The 20514-nt window shown below is 42.2% G+C and overlaps 1 protein-coding gene and 1 long non-coding RNA gene across 3 annotated transcripts; both read right to left on the reverse strand.

Annotated features, from left to right (window-relative positions):
* Positions 1-275: 275 nt before the first annotated feature.
* Positions 276-2850, reverse strand: LOC147598003 (uncharacterized). Its single transcript, XR_015260976.1, has 2 exons — positions 2507-2850; positions 276-1867 (listed from the first exon to the last, which is right to left on the reverse strand). It is a non-coding gene; the product is annotated as an uncharacterized LOC147598003 (long non-coding RNA).
* A 1175-nt stretch (positions 2851-4025) lies between these two features.
* Positions 4026-19815, reverse strand: NUCKS1 (nuclear casein kinase and cyclin dependent kinase substrate 1). Of its 2 annotated transcripts, none has more exons than XM_086765484.1 (8): positions 19597-19815; positions 11961-12010; positions 10810-10915; positions 8686-8741; positions 8210-8362; positions 7806-7958; positions 6871-7020; positions 4026-6203 (listed from the first exon to the last, which is right to left on the reverse strand). In XM_086765484.1, exons 1-8 carry the CDS (start codon positions 19611-19613, stop codon positions 6004-6006), a joined length of 885 nt encoding a protein of 294 aa, XP_086621610.1. In that variant the 5' UTR covers positions 19614-19815; the 3' UTR covers positions 4026-6003. The 2 variants fall into 2 exon arrangements, with proteins under 2 accessions (XP_086621610.1, XP_086621611.1); XM_086765485.1 differs by having other exon boundaries at positions 6871-7017; positions 19597-19814.
* Between the last annotated feature and the right edge of the window lie 699 nt (positions 19816-20514).

Consider the following 20514-nt stretch of genomic DNA (forward strand, 5'->3'; position numbering starts at 1 on the left):
CACATCAATGGCTTTGTCTCTCCTCAGCAGAAATTTTTCTAATTGGTTTTGAATCTGAAAACCTCAACTCACAACCCCCTCGCGGGAAAGCCTGTGAAACCAAGGACTGTGTTCTTTATAGCCAATACGACTTAATTCTTTAAACCTTCCCCCCAGCTCACAGGCAGCAACAGGAAGGTCCTACCTGCCAAACCGTTCTGGCCAAAACCTGACTTAGCCTCCCCTCAGAGAAAGCATGAGCTCTGCAAAGGAAAGAATCCCAAAACTATCAGACATCGGGAAAGATGAACGTGTTTTTACATCTCACTAACATTCACAAAACAAAAAACAACCACAGAAGAATAATACCTTTGAATAGCAGAAAAATTACACAAGTCATGTTTATGGGTTATAAAAGCCCTTTTATAAAGCCATTTTTAAACAAAACCAAAAAGTTTACAAAAGAAAAGAAAAGATACAGAAGAATGAGTTGCTTAATATATTCCAAAAAGGAGAAAAATAAAAGAGGGGACACAATTCCAACATGCTGAACAATAAAGGGTTCTTTTTCCTTGTGGTTTTTTTAATACAAAATACAAGCGAAGGATACACATACTTAAAACAGAGCTCAGGAGCAGGTATGCAGTCCTGGGAACCCTTCAATAAAAGCAAAGCAGGGTTTTGTTAATTTTTTTTTTCTCTTTCTTTGCAGGTACATACAGAGACCGGAATATGTAAAATTAAGTAGCACAAAAGACCATCACACAATTCTACCAATGAATGTTGCATCTATAAATTCACGAACATGGTCACAGTCATGTTCACTTCAACCCCTTAAAAAAAAAAAAAGTGTTGATTTTATTTTAAATAAAGCATTAATGTTACATTCAGACTTAACTCCTAGTACCATGCGGTAGATCTCAGTATTGTCAAGGTATTGCAAGAGTCGCCAAGCCCATCGGGCCCAGTGACGACAGCCACGCCTGCACGCGCACCCCGTGGGCCAGCAGCGCTGGAACACTGCAGCTGCCCCTTTTTCTGTCTGCTCTTGACATTAAAGAAAAAAATTAAAAAATTAAAAAATTAAAAGGGATGGGGAGGGGAACTGCAAAGAGCCTGATTTTTAGAAAAGCTCAACAGGAGATTGCAAATACTCAAGACAAATATTTGTTGCATACCATATAATGATGCCTTGCTGATAGCCAAAGGCCCAAGGCCCTGCCTGGAGTCTCCTCCTCTACCTTCAAAGTGATTATTCAGGGTTTGCTGTGACATGATGTTCATGGTTAAACAAAAATTATGTAGCTCTTATTTACAATTTTTTGTAACAATTGCTTCTGCAGGAAAAGAAAAAAAAAAAAAGAAGAGTAAAACTCACAAATCTTCAGAACACAAAGGGAATAAGATGTCAGACACTCCCATGCGCGCACTCACACCCGCGCACTCACACACAAAATACTTCAGGGGCTTTTACACACATTATTCTGGCTTAAGCTGATTGAGTATTTCTCCATCCCACCCACTACCCCTCCCAAAATATATATATAAAAAACCCGTGCCCCAATATACAAAGCATATGCACAATGGTGTTTTGCAGTCACACTGAGCATGCTCGGACCGATGGACCCACTCGACTCACGCGGCTGAAGGGGGCAGGCAGGCTAGAGAGGCGCTGCCAACAGTGGTTGATACAGAGTCAGCACATGGCGAGGACTTGACTAGACTTAGAAACATCTGCGGTTTGTTTTTAATATAAAGAGTTCAATGAAAAGACATTCAAATGCCAGTCATCTACTGAAGTGGGAAGTCTACAACGAGGATACACCTGATTTGGGGAGGTCTCGGGAGGACACTGTCATCTTTCAGAGCTCTGATATTCCTCAGAGTACTTTAGAAAAAAAAAAAAAGTCACATTGGACAGTAAGAACAGTTAGTTTTGCCTCCTAGTTTCATGCACAGAACTTGTATTTAAACCTCCCAAAACTGTAGGAAAATTGTCTATTTGCTCACATACATATAGAATATAGAATTTCCACATATAGATACGAGTCCCCCAAACTAACATATCCTATATGCCACCAACTATTTTGTGACAGTGTCCCTTTAAATATCCATCTGCTTACATTTTCAGACCCTGCCTCCCCCAACAGATGAACGTCCACTTCTCTAATATTAAACTCATGGATCAGTTTGTAGTTTTTAAGAACCATGTGTTCAACAATATGATCTGTTATAAAAATAAACACTTCACAAACAAATTACATAAAGCAAAGCACCAGTTTCTACAGCTCAAAAGCTTCCAGCATGTTACAGTTCACTTCCCTCCCTCCTTAACCTGGGTGCCTCAGTGTCTATTGTACCTTTGTGACTATCACCAGTGGAGGGGAAGAGAAAGAAAAAAAAAAAAAGAAAAAAAAAAAAGGAAAAAAAGAAATTCAAGCACATCTTCTGCCACTGCCCTGGTAGTTCATCCCTGCGGATGCAGCCGTGTGGTGGCAAGGGAGCTGAGCGCTCTCAGAACCATTACCTGGCATCGGTGAGGTTCCCTAGCAGAAGTCACCCGAGGTGTGCTGCTTCTCTCCTCACACCCTCTTCTGCTTTGATGAAGTTAAAACAACAAAATTAAAAGCTTCTTGGCTGCCCCACTTCTAAGTCTTGCTCTCACCCACAACCCATTCTGAAACCCATTTAGCTTGACACGTTTGGCATTTTCATGCTGATTGAAAAGAAACTGAAGCAAGTAATCTTTAGTATGAAATTCCAACTGAAATTGCAAATTTTTACTGATCAAGCCTTGTGGCCAGTTAAAGGCAGTACTATTGGCATATAACCGCAAAACTGAATGTGGTGCTGTGGATTCAGAAACAGAAAGTACGAAAGGATCTATAATGGACGTTAGTGATCAACTACCATTTTAAGAGTGAGACCAGGGCACAGCACTAGATTTAACTGAATTTTGGAATAAATCCATTTACCTCTCTGCAAAGGCTCCAAAACTACAGCTGTGTAACGTAAGACAATCTTTTCAAAGCCTTCTTCTCTGAATGAAGCTTTCTGCTCCGTGAAGAACTATTCATGCTCCTAAAGAAATGCATTTTTACAGCTTTCCTTCAAAAAATCAGAATGCTTAATACAAGTTAATTGAAAAGAATATTTTAAAATGTTAAGTCTGACACTACTGAAAAATGTTGCGTACTAAAAAAAAAATTCACCTTCACAATTTTCTTCTCTCTGTAAAAATGTAAACTGCTGTACTTCTAACAGAGTAACCAAGAGACTGTTAGGGCTTAGTGTTTGCACAAATCAGCAAAACAGTAAGATATAGAAAAAGTTACAAAATCCCAGTAGTACAGGATTTACATAGTGTTTGGGTTGTGACAAACTCTAAGATTAGCATCTTGCAGCCTGGAACAGCCATGAGAGACGAACATATGAGAAAGCAGAACAGTTTTGTAAGACAGAGGGTCAAAATTGCCAGGCATAAAATAATCCAGGCCAAAATCTGAACTCAGAACAAGAGAAACATTTTTCACAGCCTTGATTTCAGTTAACTGTGTTAGGAAAAAAAAAAAAAAACAACACCAAAAATGTATTTTAAGTGGAAATTACAAAATACACTCTTCGGAAAAAATCTGGTTTAGTGGATAAAGAAACAGCTGTTTGACCAGATCAGCTAGAGGTATTCTACATTTAAGTAATCCTTGTACACTTTAAGACAAAAAAAACCCTAAAAACCCAATAGACAATAGCTTGAAACAGCCTAGACTGAAGGGGAACAACTATGTGGACCAGGCAGTCACAAAAGTGTATGCTACCCCCAAATTTAATCCAAATGTTTTAAAACTCTTTATCCCATATTACCCAAGAAGCACTGGACTAGGAGTGGAGGCAAAATGCAAGAAACGCTGCTCTCCCAGAAATCTGGAAGGCGGGAAGAGGTGTGGGAGAGGAGAGGGGATTCTATTTGCTTCTTTTTCAAGACTGATACTTCACTCCAGCCTTAAGCTGTTCTGTAAAATTAAACCACTTAAAAAAAAAAAAAAAGATTTACAATGGAAACACCGATCATCTTTATTGTAACGGCAACAGTAGTTTCATAGTAAAGAATGTTAGAGAACTTAAATTTTTATAAGCCAAGGTAAAGTAATTTACCAGCCTCAATAAAATCCACGGCTATGAATCACACAAGACAATCACTCGGCTGTTATCTTAATATTCCGTTCCACATTTTAGGCTCCACACTGTGCTCAGCATCTTCAGGCTTCCTATGCCATTCAGCCAAGTGTCCTTCCTGGTCATATTAGTGTATCACATCTAAAAGCTCTCTAAAATCCAAACAAGATTAAAAATCTGGTAGCATGTGCACCAGAAATCCAACTAATTAGCTGCCTTATGTTACCTTCAAGAGGCTGGTTACAAAACGTGTAGTTCTGTGACAAAAAAAAAAAGATGCAAAGCTTGTCAGCTATAAGATAACTGTGAGCAACATACAGAAAGCACAAAGGGTTTAAGGAAAAAAAAAAAAAAAAAAGAAAGAAAAATGGCAGGTCCAGTTTTCAGTATTTCCACCAACAAACATGGAGCAACGTCTGCATTAGGGTTTGAAAACCAAGGCTTGTGTACTTTGAATTTAAAAAAAGGATATGGCTGCTTTAAAATGCCACCACACACATCTGAAGAGTCTTGCATTTCGAAGGACATCCTGCTTTTATTATAGAACGATAGCCCTGCTACACTGCTTCCAACCTCCACTTCCTCCCAGGTTCAGCCTTGAACACTGTTCCCTATTCAGCACTCCTCAGGCTTAGGGAGCAGAACGATGACCAATGGTTAGAAGCAGACATGTCGATGTGGGAGCAAAGCCTCCCGCACTGTAGGATGGAAGGGTGAAGAAATGGAAGTGGTATCGGGGTGATGTTCACTATCCATGGAAGTCTGCTGTCCAACACTGCAGCTGGAGAAGCTGAGGTGTGACTACATAGCCTTTCTGAGGACAGATAGAGGCAGAGAAGAGAAACTCTTGAGCGTGACTCATGGGATCCGAGACTGACCAGAGCATTACAGGAATCCTTTGCTTCACATTTATAAAAGGACATCCCTCGCCCCAAAACCTAAAGAATTTAGTTTTACACTACCCATTATTTCTTTCCTTGGAAAAACTTTAAAGACATTTTCCACAATACAAAATGGAAACCAGAGTTTTAAAAACTGTTTTCAATTTCTCTTCCCTATTCTGCCCATCTATAGCCAACCTTGGAAGAAATAAAAGTTAATGGATGTGAGAAGTTTGTAGGTTGTATATCTGAATTTGTATAGAATGAACTGCGAATTGCCTAAGCAGAATAGGAATCTATCCAGCAAAGACAAAAGATCTTGCAACCTAATTGGAGGGTATTTTCTAAATAAAAGACAAGTGGACCATCTACAAGCCTCTTGATGGCTTTCCATGAAAAATGCGCCTGAATCCAAGAAACACAGGTTTCCTCCCCGTGTTTCCTCTTCCTCAATTGGTATTCGTATCAACTACATTTTTTTCTGAGAGTGAACTTGTATCAACAAAAGTCTATTAAAGCATAGGTTCATTTTTTCCACATATTCAAATACAGAATAATAGTTTTAAAAAACTCTTACCAGCACTGGGAAATCTATTCTACTTAATGATTTGTAAGTATGGTTTCCACGTATCAGTCTCAAACCTTATTGCTTCACAACTGCAGTATCCCTTGAAAAAAATATATATTTAAATGGTCTGTTAATTTGTCTCAAATGGCTTTCAGATTTGGTGGGGGAGGGAGAACGGAATGGCCAACAGAGAACATTGACTTCAAAATATTACTATATAAGGGTTTCCTCTTATTAAAAAAAGGATACACTGTATTAAACAGCTGAAAGTAAAGACAGCATTCAAAGCCCATGAGTCAAGCCACAGCCAAAACCGTGTTCTACCCCTAAGTATGTTTTCTTTTCCTTTTTCTTTTTTTTTTTCTCTTTTTTTTTTTAAACAAAGATTTCCTCAACTGCCATTTAATCTTCACCAGAGGGTGCTTCATCTTCAGATCCCTCATCCCCTGATTTCTCTGGTGGAGGGCTGGTTGATTTTTTCTTTTCTGGGGGACTTTCAGGCTCTTCATCCTCTTCTTTGGGGGATGGGGTCTTTTCTTTTGTTGCCTTGGAAGCTGTAGGGCGGCCTGCCTTCCCTTTGCCTTTCACTGGGCTGGGGGTCACTGAAAAAAGAAAAAGCTTATAAAAGTTATGATCAGCAACAAAGGCAAAAAAAGAGTCATATTTCTTTATACAAACAGGATTTACAAGACACTTCAGTGGCAGGTTTCACGTTGCTTTGACCATACCACACACATGGTGGTTTTTCTACTCTGTATTAGTAAAGCTGAACTGAAAAGTTAACTAAGGAGATTTTAAAACTATTTAATTGCAAGTCCTGACTAATTATCGGATATGATATCATAAAATAACATAGCTAGCCTCTTGTCAAACCAGTACATACATTGCTATTATGATTTTAGACTTCCTGCAGAAATGCACCAACTTTTCCTTTGGTTCAGATTTCTCCACCTTCCTCCACCCTGAAAACACCACGAAGTGCATGAGACCCAAACAAGTCACACTGCAGTACCTCAGCAGGGAAGGTTTTGCCATCTACGCAGTTTTTGCCAACGAGACACAGAAACTAACTCAATCTCTTAAGTAAAAATTAAAGCCACCTTATTACTTCATAGTGCTGCTTTAAATCATGGCAAGTTACATGAATCAGCCCTTCAACATTATATGTGAATGTCTATAACCCCAAGATTTCCACTGAGTCTTCTATGATAGAAAAATAAAATACTAGCCTCTAAAGCAAACTGTGTAACTTTATTTGCATAGACTCACCTGTAGCCTTTAGCCTGGGCTTCGGCATTTTCTTTTCTTTCCTCTCTGGCTTGGATTTCTTGGAGACCTTTTTATTTTTCTTTTTTGAACTGCCATAGTCACTATCATCATCATCTTCCATGAGGAAGTCTTCATCGCTTCCTGAATCTGCTGGAAACAAAGAAATTTAAGATTTTGGAAAAAAAGGAAAGGGAGCAGAAGTTGAGAGATCTGCCAGTTAAACTGCAGAGACAGGAAACTAGGACTCTGCGACCTTATGAGCTTCCACCTACCTGCTGTGCTAAAGAAATCTGACACAGCAGAAGATTTTACACTGACAGACATAAAGCACTAGTATGATGAAATAGGCAAGTGTTGTGAGGTCCTCAAAATATGCTCCATCTCCCTAAAAAGTAACCCGTCTCAAAACAAAGAGAATCTCTTGACAGGGAGAAGTGAAGTGATCTTTTCAGTGGTACTCTTACTCCATTCTGAAATCATGTTTGCACTCAGTATTTCAGGAACTTATTGTGGTTCATCACCAGCTGAACCCACCTCTTCTTATGAAACAAACTGTCCTACATCAATCAAGGATAAAAGTACTTCTGTATCACTGAAAGTAGCATCAATGCCTCAAAACCAGTGGGACAGCAAGAAGCAGCAAAAAACATGAAGAACTTCATAAGCAGCCCTAAAGGATTATTGTAAAGACAAACATCTTTGCTGCAAACTTCAAACAAAAATTCTAGATGTGAAAAATGTAAGCTTGATCTGTTTGATATACATCTATTAAATCAGTATCAGATAAGTTATTCAGAAGGACAACTTACGTCTTCGCTGTCACAGCCAAAAAGCAAACTGTGGCCCTTTTGCTGTCTGGCCAGACCCACACACTTACAGTGGGTACTATACCAATGTCATATTGATTTTAACTTTTTACAATCCCATTTACTCACTCTCCTGGAACTGTGCCTCATCATCCTCTTGTTCTTCCTCCTCACTTCCCACATCATCCATAAGCATCTCTCGTTGTTTAGAAGCTGCTTTGGATGCTGCTTGTCGTTGCTGACGCACATTTTTGTGGTCTTCTTTCTCGTCCTCGCTGTCCTCTGCAGCAAAAGTCACCAAGTTATAATGAAGATACAGAATACAGACCACTTAACTGCGTTGAGGTGGCATTTGGGCAAGGTTAAGTCATTGATGAGAATGTTAGTCGGGACACTCGCTGAATAACTGGGCCGCGAGGAGAACACGGTTGCATTCAACCTAACAAGCACATTTCTGTAGTTACTCAACAATGATCCTGTACAAGTTATCTTTCACTGCAAAGACTAGCAATCCTTTATTTTTTTTTTTTTACCTGCAGGCCTTTTCCTGGATTTGGAGGCTGCTCTCTTATTCTTGTCTGGTTTAGCCTTTTTTCCTTTTTTGCTTTTTTGAGAGCTCTCATAGTCACTGTCAGCTTTGCCATCATCTGCTCCTAAGTCATCATCTTCACTACCAAAGTCTTCATCTGGAAGGAAAAGGTACAAACGTGAAGTTTCTTCTGTTACTTTGAAACAGAACAAGAACTACAGGGAAGAGCTTAACATACATCTATCTACCTGTGAAGACAAACTTTATAGCTGCATCATATTACACAAAAAAAATCTGTTATCCCAAATCAAGGCCAGAAGTAACAGCAGTAGAGCCAGCGTCTAGCTTAAGATAAGCGGATTAGAAAAGTGCATGCTTCTCTAGTCAGAACAAACTTCTCTCCTATGTCAAATCCTACTCCTGTAACTCTTACAAACTGGTCTTTATTTTGAAGATACAACATCAGTCCAATGTAGTTACCTGCCGATTGTGAATCATCTTTCTTAGTCTTCACATCTTTATCTTCCGAATCCTCACTGAAAATGAGAGAAAGACAGTGTGTAACTGCTGCTTTAACTCCAATTTCAGTCACTGCTGTATGGAAAATAACAATTTTCAGGGAGCAAACTGATCTCTAGGCTGGGAATACGCACTTTTCCTGGACATTACGACACTATACTTCAGGATTACTCCACTGTACATGTAGTTATCATGGTTGGAAAGATAACGTTCACACTTGGAATCACATACAAACTTACAGAGTCAAGTGAACCAACCAGGAAATAATAAGGTTGAAGTGAATCACGCACTTCACTCTGAAACCTACCAATAATACAGATGTCTTCCATTTTACAGTTAGAATTTTGACGTTTTATATGCTAAGGCAAGGCTGAGTCTGTAAATGGAATAAAGATTTATTCTGAGTAGATTTATAGTAATCACTTGTCTTTATGCCATTTCTTTTTTTAATCCTTAATTCTGCGTACATCGCTGTAGAGCAGTTAACCAGTATGTTGTTGGCCTATGAGCTTCCAAACAATCTGATCTCTGATGGAGTTTCACCGCTCCCCTCTAGTGGTTTCAATTCTCATCAGAGAGTATCCCTATCAAGTGGGTGCTAATGTTCTGTTCTTATCCAAACCCTCATCATTAGTCACTACCACTGTCTGGAGAGGGTTTTCCTTCCAGCGTGTAAGAACATGCACCCCAACCAGAGAATAAACAAGCGTTTTAAACAGGAACGGTGAATACTATGTTGAGAGTCACTGATGTACAACACATGCTTCAGGAATGGCTGAACTGCAAAGTTCGCCAAGGTCAAGAAATACCATAGATCAAACCTTTGCTACTTTCAAATTTGGCAGTTGGAGCTGACATACAACATTTCTCAAGAACTCTAACAGTTTAGATAACTTGTCCCATTACAGTCCCTCAGGCCCATCTGTTTTCAGCCGTATACAGACAGCTGTGGATTCCAATCACTTAAATCCATCAGTTTTACATGCAAGCCCTCTGCAATGTTTGTGATACACAAAGAAGTGTTCTTACATACTTAATCCTCAAAGCTAAACGCACATCAAGGTCAACTATTTAGTTGCTTTGGGAGCTGCCTAGCTCTATTTCTTTATATGTCATACCCATTAAATCTTTGGCTTCAGGTGTTACAGGCATTTACCAGGGTGAAAATAGTCCTTCCCTCGAGTTCATGAGGTGGGCCATGCAAATATTTCCAGGTCTACGTTCAGTTTACACCTTGCAGAACAGGAGGATGATGGGGAAGACTCTTAAGCAGCCCTGCTGGTAAGTTACCTCTATTCCAGCAAACAGTGCAACAGAGTAAAGAGACATCTTGGGCTTACAGATTAACAATCAGCTGGCAGAACCTCCGTCCCTGAAGCTGATGCCCATCATGAAAGCAGTCAATTGACTTAATAGGTCTTACAGCAATCATTTGCTGATCATAGTTATTGTAAAAAAGAGGGATACCTTCACTCTACAGGACAGACTTCCACTACTCAGTAGGGCATCACTTAGAACGGAGTCCTTTCACACTGCTGGAGCAACTCAGTTATCAAAACAAGTTACTTTGTTTATGAATTAGACAAAATGGGAAATGGGAAACGAACCACAAAACTAACAAATGGTCCCTACTCCTGACTGCCAGTGTATGATCCCATTTAATGTTTAACTGCAGAAATGCTCCAAGCATACAAAAAAAAAAAACAAAACCCAAACAAACAAACAAAAAAATCCCATGGAAAATGAAATGCATCTTGCCACTGACTTACCTGGATAGTTGTACTAGTTGTCAATTTTTGTAACTTGGATCATATTTCTTCCCATTCCAACTGTCTAGCTCTGGAAAGCTGCTTTAATGACGAAGTACTAGTGACAAGTACTTTACACATGATTTCTCTGCCTCCCCAAATAAGAACAAACCACCTCAATGTCCAAGCTGGTTATGCAAGCTTTGTGATCGAGAGCTCTCTATCTTACACTGCAGGCCTTGAATTCCACCTACAATCATTCCTCTTAGAAGATACTGCTCCCCACACACAGGACAAGGTTTGGAGGCATGTTCGTAACAGATAAAGTGCTTTTTACCTGTCCTCCTGAGAATTCTTCCCAGATCGCCTCTTATTTTTAGCCTCCCGGGGAGACGAACGGATTTTCTTGGATGGGGGACCTGAATCTCTTCCATAATCTTCATCTGGACGGGACAGTACAAAATGGTTTTGAATCAGACTCCTAGTTCCCAGCAAACTGACTTCCTCAGCTATAACTTAAACTGACCATTTCATGCACATCAAAAAGAAGCCCTTCAAAAAAACAAAAAAATCACAAAGCTTCAAACAAAATTTTATAGAAGCAAAGTCCTGTCTTAAACTAGTGATTTACCTTTTCTTCTGTCAACGGCACAATAAAAATGCTGCATACAATCAAGCCTGACATGGGAGTATTATGAAACACACAAAAAACCTCACAAGAGGAAACAGTATCTCATTTCACAGCTAGTCAGAAACAGAGTTATATTAAAAGTTAACATCCGTACATATTTCTACATGCTTTCAACAGCAAACACTTTATTTACTGTCCTATGATAGGAAAAAGTATGTAGTTATACAGTCATTTATGCATAACTTTTTGCAACTATTACACAATACCTTACACAATGAGTAACAGGACTGCAATTAAGAACTATGCATATTTGTTTCCACTAATTATCAGGGCAACCTCACTTAGTAAACAGTAGCAGTAAGTCTATTTTCTAAGAGCACAAAACATATTCCATATGGCTTCCAGAAATATTTTGTTAATTCACACAGAACATAAAGATTTTTTTTTTTTAGACGCAATTTGCAAAAATGCCTGACATTATGGGATTAACTGGAGTCCACTAAAATAAATTGAAAACATATTTTACTCTAGAAAAAAGTGGCATCGGGGAGATTCTGCCACAGAACATAACATAGACCAAGAAAGAAGACAGTTGCTGCCAACAGCCTCAAGGCACTACAACAATACAAGCATTAAATAATAAGATTTCTATCACCATTGTTTGTTTAATACAAAACACATGAGAACCATTATATTTTCAAATACTTATTAACAGTTCAGAGAACGTGAAGAGCAGAAACTCCTTAGAATTTAAGTTAAAGATGAGACTAGAAGGAAAACAATTAATATGCAAAGCAATAAGTGAACTGCTTTAGCTCAAAAAATTATATTGTTAAGAAAAAAAAAAAGTAATTTACCAGCATCATCTGATTCCTGAAACTGGGAGTAATCGACCACCTTCCTGTTCCTGTTAAAAAGCAAGGGAGGAAAAAAAAAAAGCAATTCATAATCTCAGAGACACAAAAGCTTTCTTCAAGTAACAAGAAAAATGCCATATCCTTGCTTCCAGTGCAGGATTTGTAGCCCAAAAACATCCCAAGGAAACGCTCATCAATAAACCACCTACACCTGTAGAAGTCAGGAATGAACACACAGTGTATTCTAGCATTTTCCTAAGCAGCTATTACAATAGACTGGATTACATTCTCAGAATTTGAAAGTGCTTTTTGCCAAGCAGCACTCTCACACGACTCACGGCTGCAGTGAGGAAGAGCCATCCTAACCCGTGCTACATGGTTCCTTCAATATTAAAACTGTATCTCTATCATTATATACCGCTACACTAGTGAAAGCACGACTTTAAAGCAGTGTCTGCAGCCCAAGATTAAGGACACATTTTAAAAATGCACCAGCCTGAACTTTAAGCCACAACTCCCCCTACCACCCCGTCACAAAGCTGTGATAGCTAAGACTGGGATTCCAGGTATAAAACAAGCACACAAATGTTTTAAGTTTTCACCAGGGGTTCCAGGAGCTTTCTCAATTAGTTACTTTGATGCTCTAACAAGATGTAAGAGAGCTCTTACAACGCTGAACGGTATCACTAGGCACAACAGTGGAGGAAGGTCAGCGTTTCACCCAACCTGTGGTTTTGGACAGCAAATGAGCACGGACCGTACTTTCTTCACCTCATCAGCACCTTCTCTGCTCTCTAACCAAACTGCGAGTACCACAGGCAGTGAGGAATCACTAACAGTGCAAATGCAACGGGCAATTCTAGACAAAATCAGTTAACTACAGAAGCAGCTTTTACTGACATCAATGCCTCACTTGCCAACAAAATTAGATCTGTTTCTCCAACGTACCCAAACCTAAAAAGCAAAATACAAGTAACTGTTGGCTATTTTCTCAGCACCTGTCCCAACTGCTTTATTGTCAAGACGTAACTGCCAAGTATTACAGCTATTCAAGGGAACCAAAATAGCTACACCATTTAATTATATTTTGAGTCAAACTTTGACTCCAAACATCCATCTCTTATGGATGATACACAATGGGAGGAGGAAGCACAGCCAAAAAAGGCACCAGAGATTCAGACACTGCTCCACACACACTTTTTACAATCTCTTTGACCCAAAGCAAGTAACGAACTTGATTTTTATTAATCATCACATGAACTCATTTTTACAGCTAGAAAAGTCAGGCAAGTGATACATTGAGTGATGCTACCCAGCATCACAGACTTGAGGACCACTGCAAAGACAAGCCAACACAAGCTCCATCCAGCACAAGCAGCACGATGTCCTTCCCTTCTCCTGCACTGCAGGATTTCACACCCAGTTCCCGCAACTGAGCGGCACTTTGTGATTAACAACATTCACTGCCAGTAAGACTGTTTAGCTGAAAGATACCCCAAGAGTCATCGTTGCTTTCTGGCTGCTGATCCATTTGAAATCAATTATAAGTCGCTCTCCTGTACAAGTATCTCTATTCACGGCTTACAGCAGCTGCCTTCAAAAGATGAAGGAGCATAATTATCTTATTTCAACCCTACACTAAGCCTCTTAAAAGACTCCAAGTCCACCCCACCCCCTCAACAACAACAACAAAAAAAACAAACCCAAGCAAGCAAACAAAAGGAAGGCAAGACCAATCATTAGATTTCTACAGGTTGAATCCCGTCCAACCTTCAGAGTACGCATGAGTGGAACAAAGTACAACAGCAATGCGCTGCGGAGCGCTGCTCCCTCACTCGCAGTCCGAATATGGTAAAATACCAATTGAGGAATACAACTGTTGGCAAGGCTTGTTACGGTGTAACATCCAGGGACTGAAACTCCTGTTCCAACAGGTACCCATCTCACCTGTGAAGTTGGTAATTTTATATGAAGAGCAATAAAGTTACTAAATAAGATGTTTGAATTGGTGTAAGTATCAGGTATTAGATTTTTTTCCCTATAAAAGTGTAAAAAAGGGAAAAAAAAAAAGAATTGCCACATATTCTATTCTAGCAGCTTTGTAAAAAAATGCTTTCTGACATCACTTATCTAACAAGCAAGATGGAAACCAAGATACTGGCACCTTGTAGTAAGTTGGTCATGCACGGTTTCATCTTGCTAATTTCAGTTAGAGACCCATATTAAATCAGATACTGAAAATGTAACACAGATAAAACATTAACAGAAAACATTGTCTACATCCTTCTTCTAAGCACCGTACCCTATGTTTTCAGCTAGAAAGTAAATCCTGCTAGGCTCTCATTACCTGGTAAACAGAAGTGATATTTGTATTTAAAAAAAAAATTAAATTAAAATCACTATGGCAGAAGAAAACAAGACAGGAGGCTGTTTGGCTTGCTTTGGTATTTTTCAGAGCAAGGAAAAGGGTGGAGGAAAGAAGGAACATCTACGCTGATATTACTGAAGATAGAAACTTGCAATTCTTCCCAATAGAATCAGAGATGCTCACAAGAGCAGAAACATCAAACTGCTCTTGCACTGCCATTCTCCTCACTTCATACTCATCGTTCACCCTATTCGATCAACTTCGGTTTTTCTTTAGAACTGTCAACAGCACTGGTGTGTAATGCTTAATAACTACAAGCTTGTAAAGAGAGACTGCATCTTTTATTACACTAAGATGATAAAAACACAGTAGTTAACTTTACTGGAATTAAGAGCCAGAAAAAAAAAATACTGCTGGTTTGGTCAACGAAGAGTATCTGTCTGACATTGGCAAAAACTAGGAGATGCCAAGACAAGCAACCAGACATAAAAATAAACTATTTGTCAAATTCAGACTGAGCATAAAAAGACAGTCTAGTAGACATCTGGGATGGATATTGGTCAATCTGGTTTAAAACATGCACTGAAATTTTACTATAACCTACTTGCTAATTCAGCTCAAAGTTTAAAGTGCACGTGACAAGGAACTGGGGGAGGAAAGGCACAGAGAGGTCCTGACAGCTGCCAGTCCACTACTTCTGGAATAAAGAGTAATTCACCTAGAAAGTCATCTACATGTTATGTCAGAAGAACTTACTTAGCAAAGTAATACTCAAGTGATTTAATGAGAACTCAGAAATGCACAGTAATTCTTACAACCCATACTTGATGCTTAATGAACTGAAATTTTGAAATGACGAAAAGCAATATTAACATTTAAAATGCCTACACAACTGAATAAGGATTGTATACCGATATCCCCATCTTCAGCTAGTGAGGTCTCTAAACCCTCTGTGTTTGTAAGTCAAAATGTCAGAATACAAACTAACAACCAGTTAGAAAGCTTCTGTTTTGTTAAAAGGGAATGCTTACATCCCCAGATATTTCCACTGGCATTAAAATCCACAGATAAAGTCCAAAAAAAAAAAAAAAAATACATACACTACTGAAAGGCAACGCTAGAAGGAGTCTTCAAAAAGCTAGTAACTGATCTCATCACGCACTGAAGAAGGATGTTTAGGTCAAATGATTACCAGCAGAACTAACAACCTACCCTCTTACACAACATGGCAAGTAAAATTAATGACAGATTGAAAGGTTTTTGTTTTTTTTTTGTAACGGCTTGGTGCAGGTCTGGCACCGAGTTGTCAGTTCTGGTTCTCATTCCAGCTGGTCAAGGTGTCCCACTTTGAGGTCCACACATTATCCATAAATATCGCCACTAAAAGCACCGCTTTGGTGCCTTTCTAACACATAGGAAAAAAGATAGGAAGTATTTCTTACAGGTATTATCAAAGTTGTGCAAAACAAGTGTGCAGCGCTAGATTGAGGCCTTAAATGCACAGACATTCACTTTCAATTACGCACCAGAAGTCGAAACACCGAAGTCTGGTGACAGTTATGTACCTAAACCGCATCACTGTGGTGTTAGTCTGTTCAAGAAGTGGCACAGCTGTACTCAGCCAAGACTCACCGACGGGAGGTTCCCAATTACAGAGGGCATTGTGCGGGTCTGGACTTGGTGTAACTCCAAGCGGCTGTAAGACTAGGCACTGCTCATGGTATCTGCAGAATTTTTAGGGATATACATGACTTGAAACTCCATAAAACCATTAAATGATTATGCAGCAACAATTTAAGCAGTCTTGTGTCCATCCTCCATTTGAACCTAACTACGACTGAGAAAAGTTTAAAATACAATATAGAAATGTTCTGATGCAGAGCAGGGGGGAAACAAACCCCAAAACACACACACACACAAAAAATTTGTTGCTCCTGTGTTGCTCCACCTGTGTTGCTCCTGGGATTTTGATTTTTACTGTATCTCTACCTTGCTCTTTGTTTCTCTTTAGATTGAAAGTTTTCAGAGCAAGGATTATATCTTTTTGCTTATCTGGAAAGCATCTATAGCTTATCTCTGGACACAACCACACATTACTCAAGTCAAAGGCCAATGCCCAAGGAAGCGTTGCTTTCCTGCTCCTCCATGGACGTTTTTCAGAATCACAATATTTATACTTTACATTGTCCAGGTACAACACTCTCAACGAGACGGGTCATGGTTAATAGATAAACGTATTTTTTTCCTGCATCTAAAGTTTCAAAGGACTACCCTTTCACTGCAGTGCCAATGCAAGACTGAGATTCAATAGGTACTAATAAAGAAAAATAAAGCACCTAAAGCCTTGAAGCACTGAGATCAATTAATAACTGGCTTTAATCTTAAAATGAACAAGCAAAAAACCCCTGTGATTTCCATAAGTGCCCACACCCTTTCATTTTGCAGTGCCTGCAGGAGTACCAGCAAGTGAAAGCAACCCGTGAGGGAAAGCAGAAGCAAGCTCCATCAAACTTAAAGTCAAAATGCCTACTGAAAACACACTAATTGGCGCTGTATATAAAAACAGTGGCTCAAAATATTTTATGTCATTTGCATTCATTAATAGATAGGGACATAATAATGTAACCGCCAGCTCCAAGTGCTCTTTACAGTGCTTCAGAGGAGTTAGCCACAAGATGCAGAGGTTCAGAAACTGTAGGTCCCTTTACTTTTTATTTCTTGCCAATTTCTAACAAAAGTGCAGATATCATCATTACCCACCCAGGAGAAGTTTATTTGTGTAGAAAGTACTTGGCTCTGACTGCCAGGCACAGGAAGCCTGTAAATACCGAGACTTTATTACCACTTCTTCGCAATTTTAAGAAACTGACTTCGACAAGCAGACTCAGTCTCAAGGCAGCCTTCTACCAACCAGTAGAGTAGAAACTGGAGACATATGCTGGATTTTATTAAGTTCATTGTTTTAGGTGCCTATATATTCACTAGAAACTAGCAGACACAATAAATTAATTCAAAGACCACTGAACAGAGGAAAATCTTTCCAACACTAAATCTTATCCCGATGAGGAACCTTTCACCAGACCTCTGTATTACCAACAGTAAGCTAAAACATCCAGAAAGAGAGTTTACACCATTTTAGAAGTTTTGGATTAAAAATCTGTCAGGAAAGTTCTCCAGTTACTACTAAGTGGAGCAATAAAATGTACCAGCCACTGAATATTTACATTTTTTCCCCTGAAAGGGCCTTAAATACAGCTAGACAGCAGACTGCTACATCTATTCCTGACACGTGCCAAAGGTTTCCTGCTACTAACAGTCTGCTGGACTTTGGCACTTAATTTCCCTGTAGACCAGCGCCTGCCAACAGAGGGTAAGACAAGTCGGATCTTTCACAAAACTGCAGGGTTTTACAGTTTTTTTTATTTTGATTATTTTTTAGAAATGGTTGCTTACAACATTACTTAATACCAGAAACCTTAGAAGCTATACTTCTAAAGACACAACCTGTAGCCAGACTCCAGTGCTGGCAAGTAAACGGCCAGCAGAACGCACACGGAAGCGTCACCCTGAGCAGCAAAGTCGCATCACCACTGTATCTCAGAACACCAGCACTGTCATTCAACATCAGACCACTAGTCCAACACCGCGCCTTGCAATCGGCCAAAGCCTGGTACTTCAGAGCAGGGTACTGTTAATCCACCTTTTGGACCTAAGACTGGAACTTTGAGCTTTATTTACCTTTACATGCAGATATGCACTACTGGTAAAAAAAAAAAAAAAAAAAGCTATGAAAAAACCAACTGCTTCACTAATTACTGTGCCAAACCTCCCTACTTAGCAAAGCAGTCCTAGTTTCGATTTACTGTTTAAACTCTCACGTATTACAGATATCACTTCAATATGAAGGCTATCACCTATTAACGTATATATGTAAGTTCTACAGCTGCAATTAATATCACTTTATTATTCCATCACATCCAAAACACCTAGGATCCACACCCAGATCAGGCTTACTGGGAATAAAAGTACAACCAGTTATTTCAAGTATCTTGGGAATGAAGAAATTTTAGAGCAGTCGAAGAACACCTTAGGAAACCTCTTATCTTTTCTATAAAGACAATTTAAATTACAAGTTCACTCTCTGAGCGCTTTCCAGAGAAAGGTAAAAAACACCACACTCCTCCCCCCTCAGTAAACTTCCAGATACACGGCAAGGTCTCTATGCTGCAGATTTTCCAAGTTATCACGATTCTACAGATACCCCTGCAACTCCACGCTCCGTGTCCAACGCTGTTAACGAAAGGCACGAACACCACGACCTACCTCCTTTACTCTCGGGGAAAACACAGCCCGCTTAGCTAAACAGCCCACGGTTTCCTCCTCCCTACGACCTAAAACCAGCCATCTCGGCGAGGAGGGGAAAGGGGGGCGAACACCAGCAGGAAACCGAGCCGGGGAGAGCAGTTGGCTGCCGGGCGAGGGGAAAAGGGCGTGTGTTCAGTGCCGTTCGCAGCGGAGGGGGCGGCTCCTCCCAACTCCTCCCCTAAACGTGGTTTAACTTCCATGCACAGCCCCTCTTCTCCCGACCCTCGCTGGTCACGGCCTATGGCATGCGTGTCCCCTCCCCCAGACAGCGTGGTCTGCTGTGTGTCGTGTCGTCCCCCCCCCACCATCCGGGCTGGGGGTGCGGGGGGCTGCGGCAGAGGCCTGCCGCCCAACACCGCCCCTCGCCCTGCACGAACTGGGTCACGCTGGATCGCCAAGGTTCACTTTTCCCGTTACAAAACGCGGGCCGCTGCACGCAGCCGCTTCTCCAGGCCTCCGCGCCCCCCCCTCCTCCCCCCCAAAACCGGCCCTCTCCGCTCAGCCCAGGGCGATGCCCATCGCCCCACGCCAGGCCAGCAACGAGCCGCTTTGCAAATAAAAAAAATAAAATTAAAAAGAAAAAAAAAGTTGTAAGAAAAAAAAATACGTAAAAAGGAGGAAATACAGGAGAAAAGGGCCCACGCTGCACTCGCGCGGCCTTCCGGCCCCCTCCTCCCCACCGCCCCCCGCCTCGCCTGCCCCGTCCTCCCCGCCTCGGCCAGGCCCGGCCCGCCGGGGGCTGCCCCTTCTCCAGGCAGGGCCTGCGGCGAGGCCTGCGGGAGGGCCTACAGCGGCGGGGGCCGGGCCCGGGCAGAGGGAGGGAGGGAGGGAGGGAGGCAGCGCTGGCGCGGCGGGTGGGAGGAGAGGCGGGAGCGGGGCCTCCGCGCTCCGCCAAGGACTCACCTGACAGGCCTGGACATTTTCCCCGGCGGTTCGGGCCCGGCCCGGGGGACGTCGCCCAGCGCTGAGGGGAAGGAGGGGGGAGAAAAAAAAAAGAAAACAAAAACAAAAAAAACCCCAAAACGGTCGCCTGGTGCGGGCTCGGCGTCGCCCGTCCCCTCCCCGCAGCGAGCGGGAGCCCTGGGCCCAGCGCCTCAGGCCGCGCCTCCGGAGCCGCCTCTTCCCCCCCTCAGGCGCCGCCGCCGCTGCTGCTGCCGCCGCCGGCCCGCGCCCCGCTGCCGCGGGAAACGCCCGCTGTCCTGCGTGGGCCGCGCGGCCCCCCCGGCCCCGGTCACCGCTCCGCCACTCGCTCGCCGCGGTCGCTGCCGCTCGCCGATCCCCCCCGCAAAATGGTCGCGTTCGCACCGCCAAGACGATGCGAGATGAGGGCGGTGCAACCTACCCCGCTGGCACCACCTCCTCCCAAGCTCATTGGTCGTGGCGGGCGGATCGCCGCGTCCCATTGGCTAGTTCGAACCATCACGGCGGGCAGGCCCTGCCCACTCTCCCCGCGGGGAGGGGAGGAGGGCGAGGGCGCTCCGCACGCTCAAGCTGCTGTGATCGACACAGCGGGGCCGCGGCGCTGCCGGCAGATTCGCCACCGGATCCCGGCGCCCCCGCTCCGCCGCCCCGCGCCGGGCCGCCCCGTCCTGCTCCGCTGGGCCCACGCCGCCGCCGCCGGTACCCGCTGGGATTTTCCCCGCGGCGCACGGGGGCCGGCGGGGCCGCAGGGCCCGATCCGCAGATTCGCCGCGCGGGGCCTTGGCGTGGTTTTGGAGGGAAAACGCGGGGAAGCTGCGCGCCGCCTCGCAGCGGCTGCCGGGGGCGTCGAGGGCCCCGCAGCCCCGGCCCCGGGCCCGCCCGCCAGCGCCGCTCCCCTCA

Source organism: Chlamydotis macqueenii, chromosome 23 (assembly GCF_036417535.1).
Source record: "Chlamydotis macqueenii isolate bChlMac1 chromosome 23, bChlMac1.mat, whole genome shotgun sequence".
NCBI lineage: Eukaryota > Metazoa > Chordata > Aves > Otidiformes > Otididae > Chlamydotis > Chlamydotis macqueenii.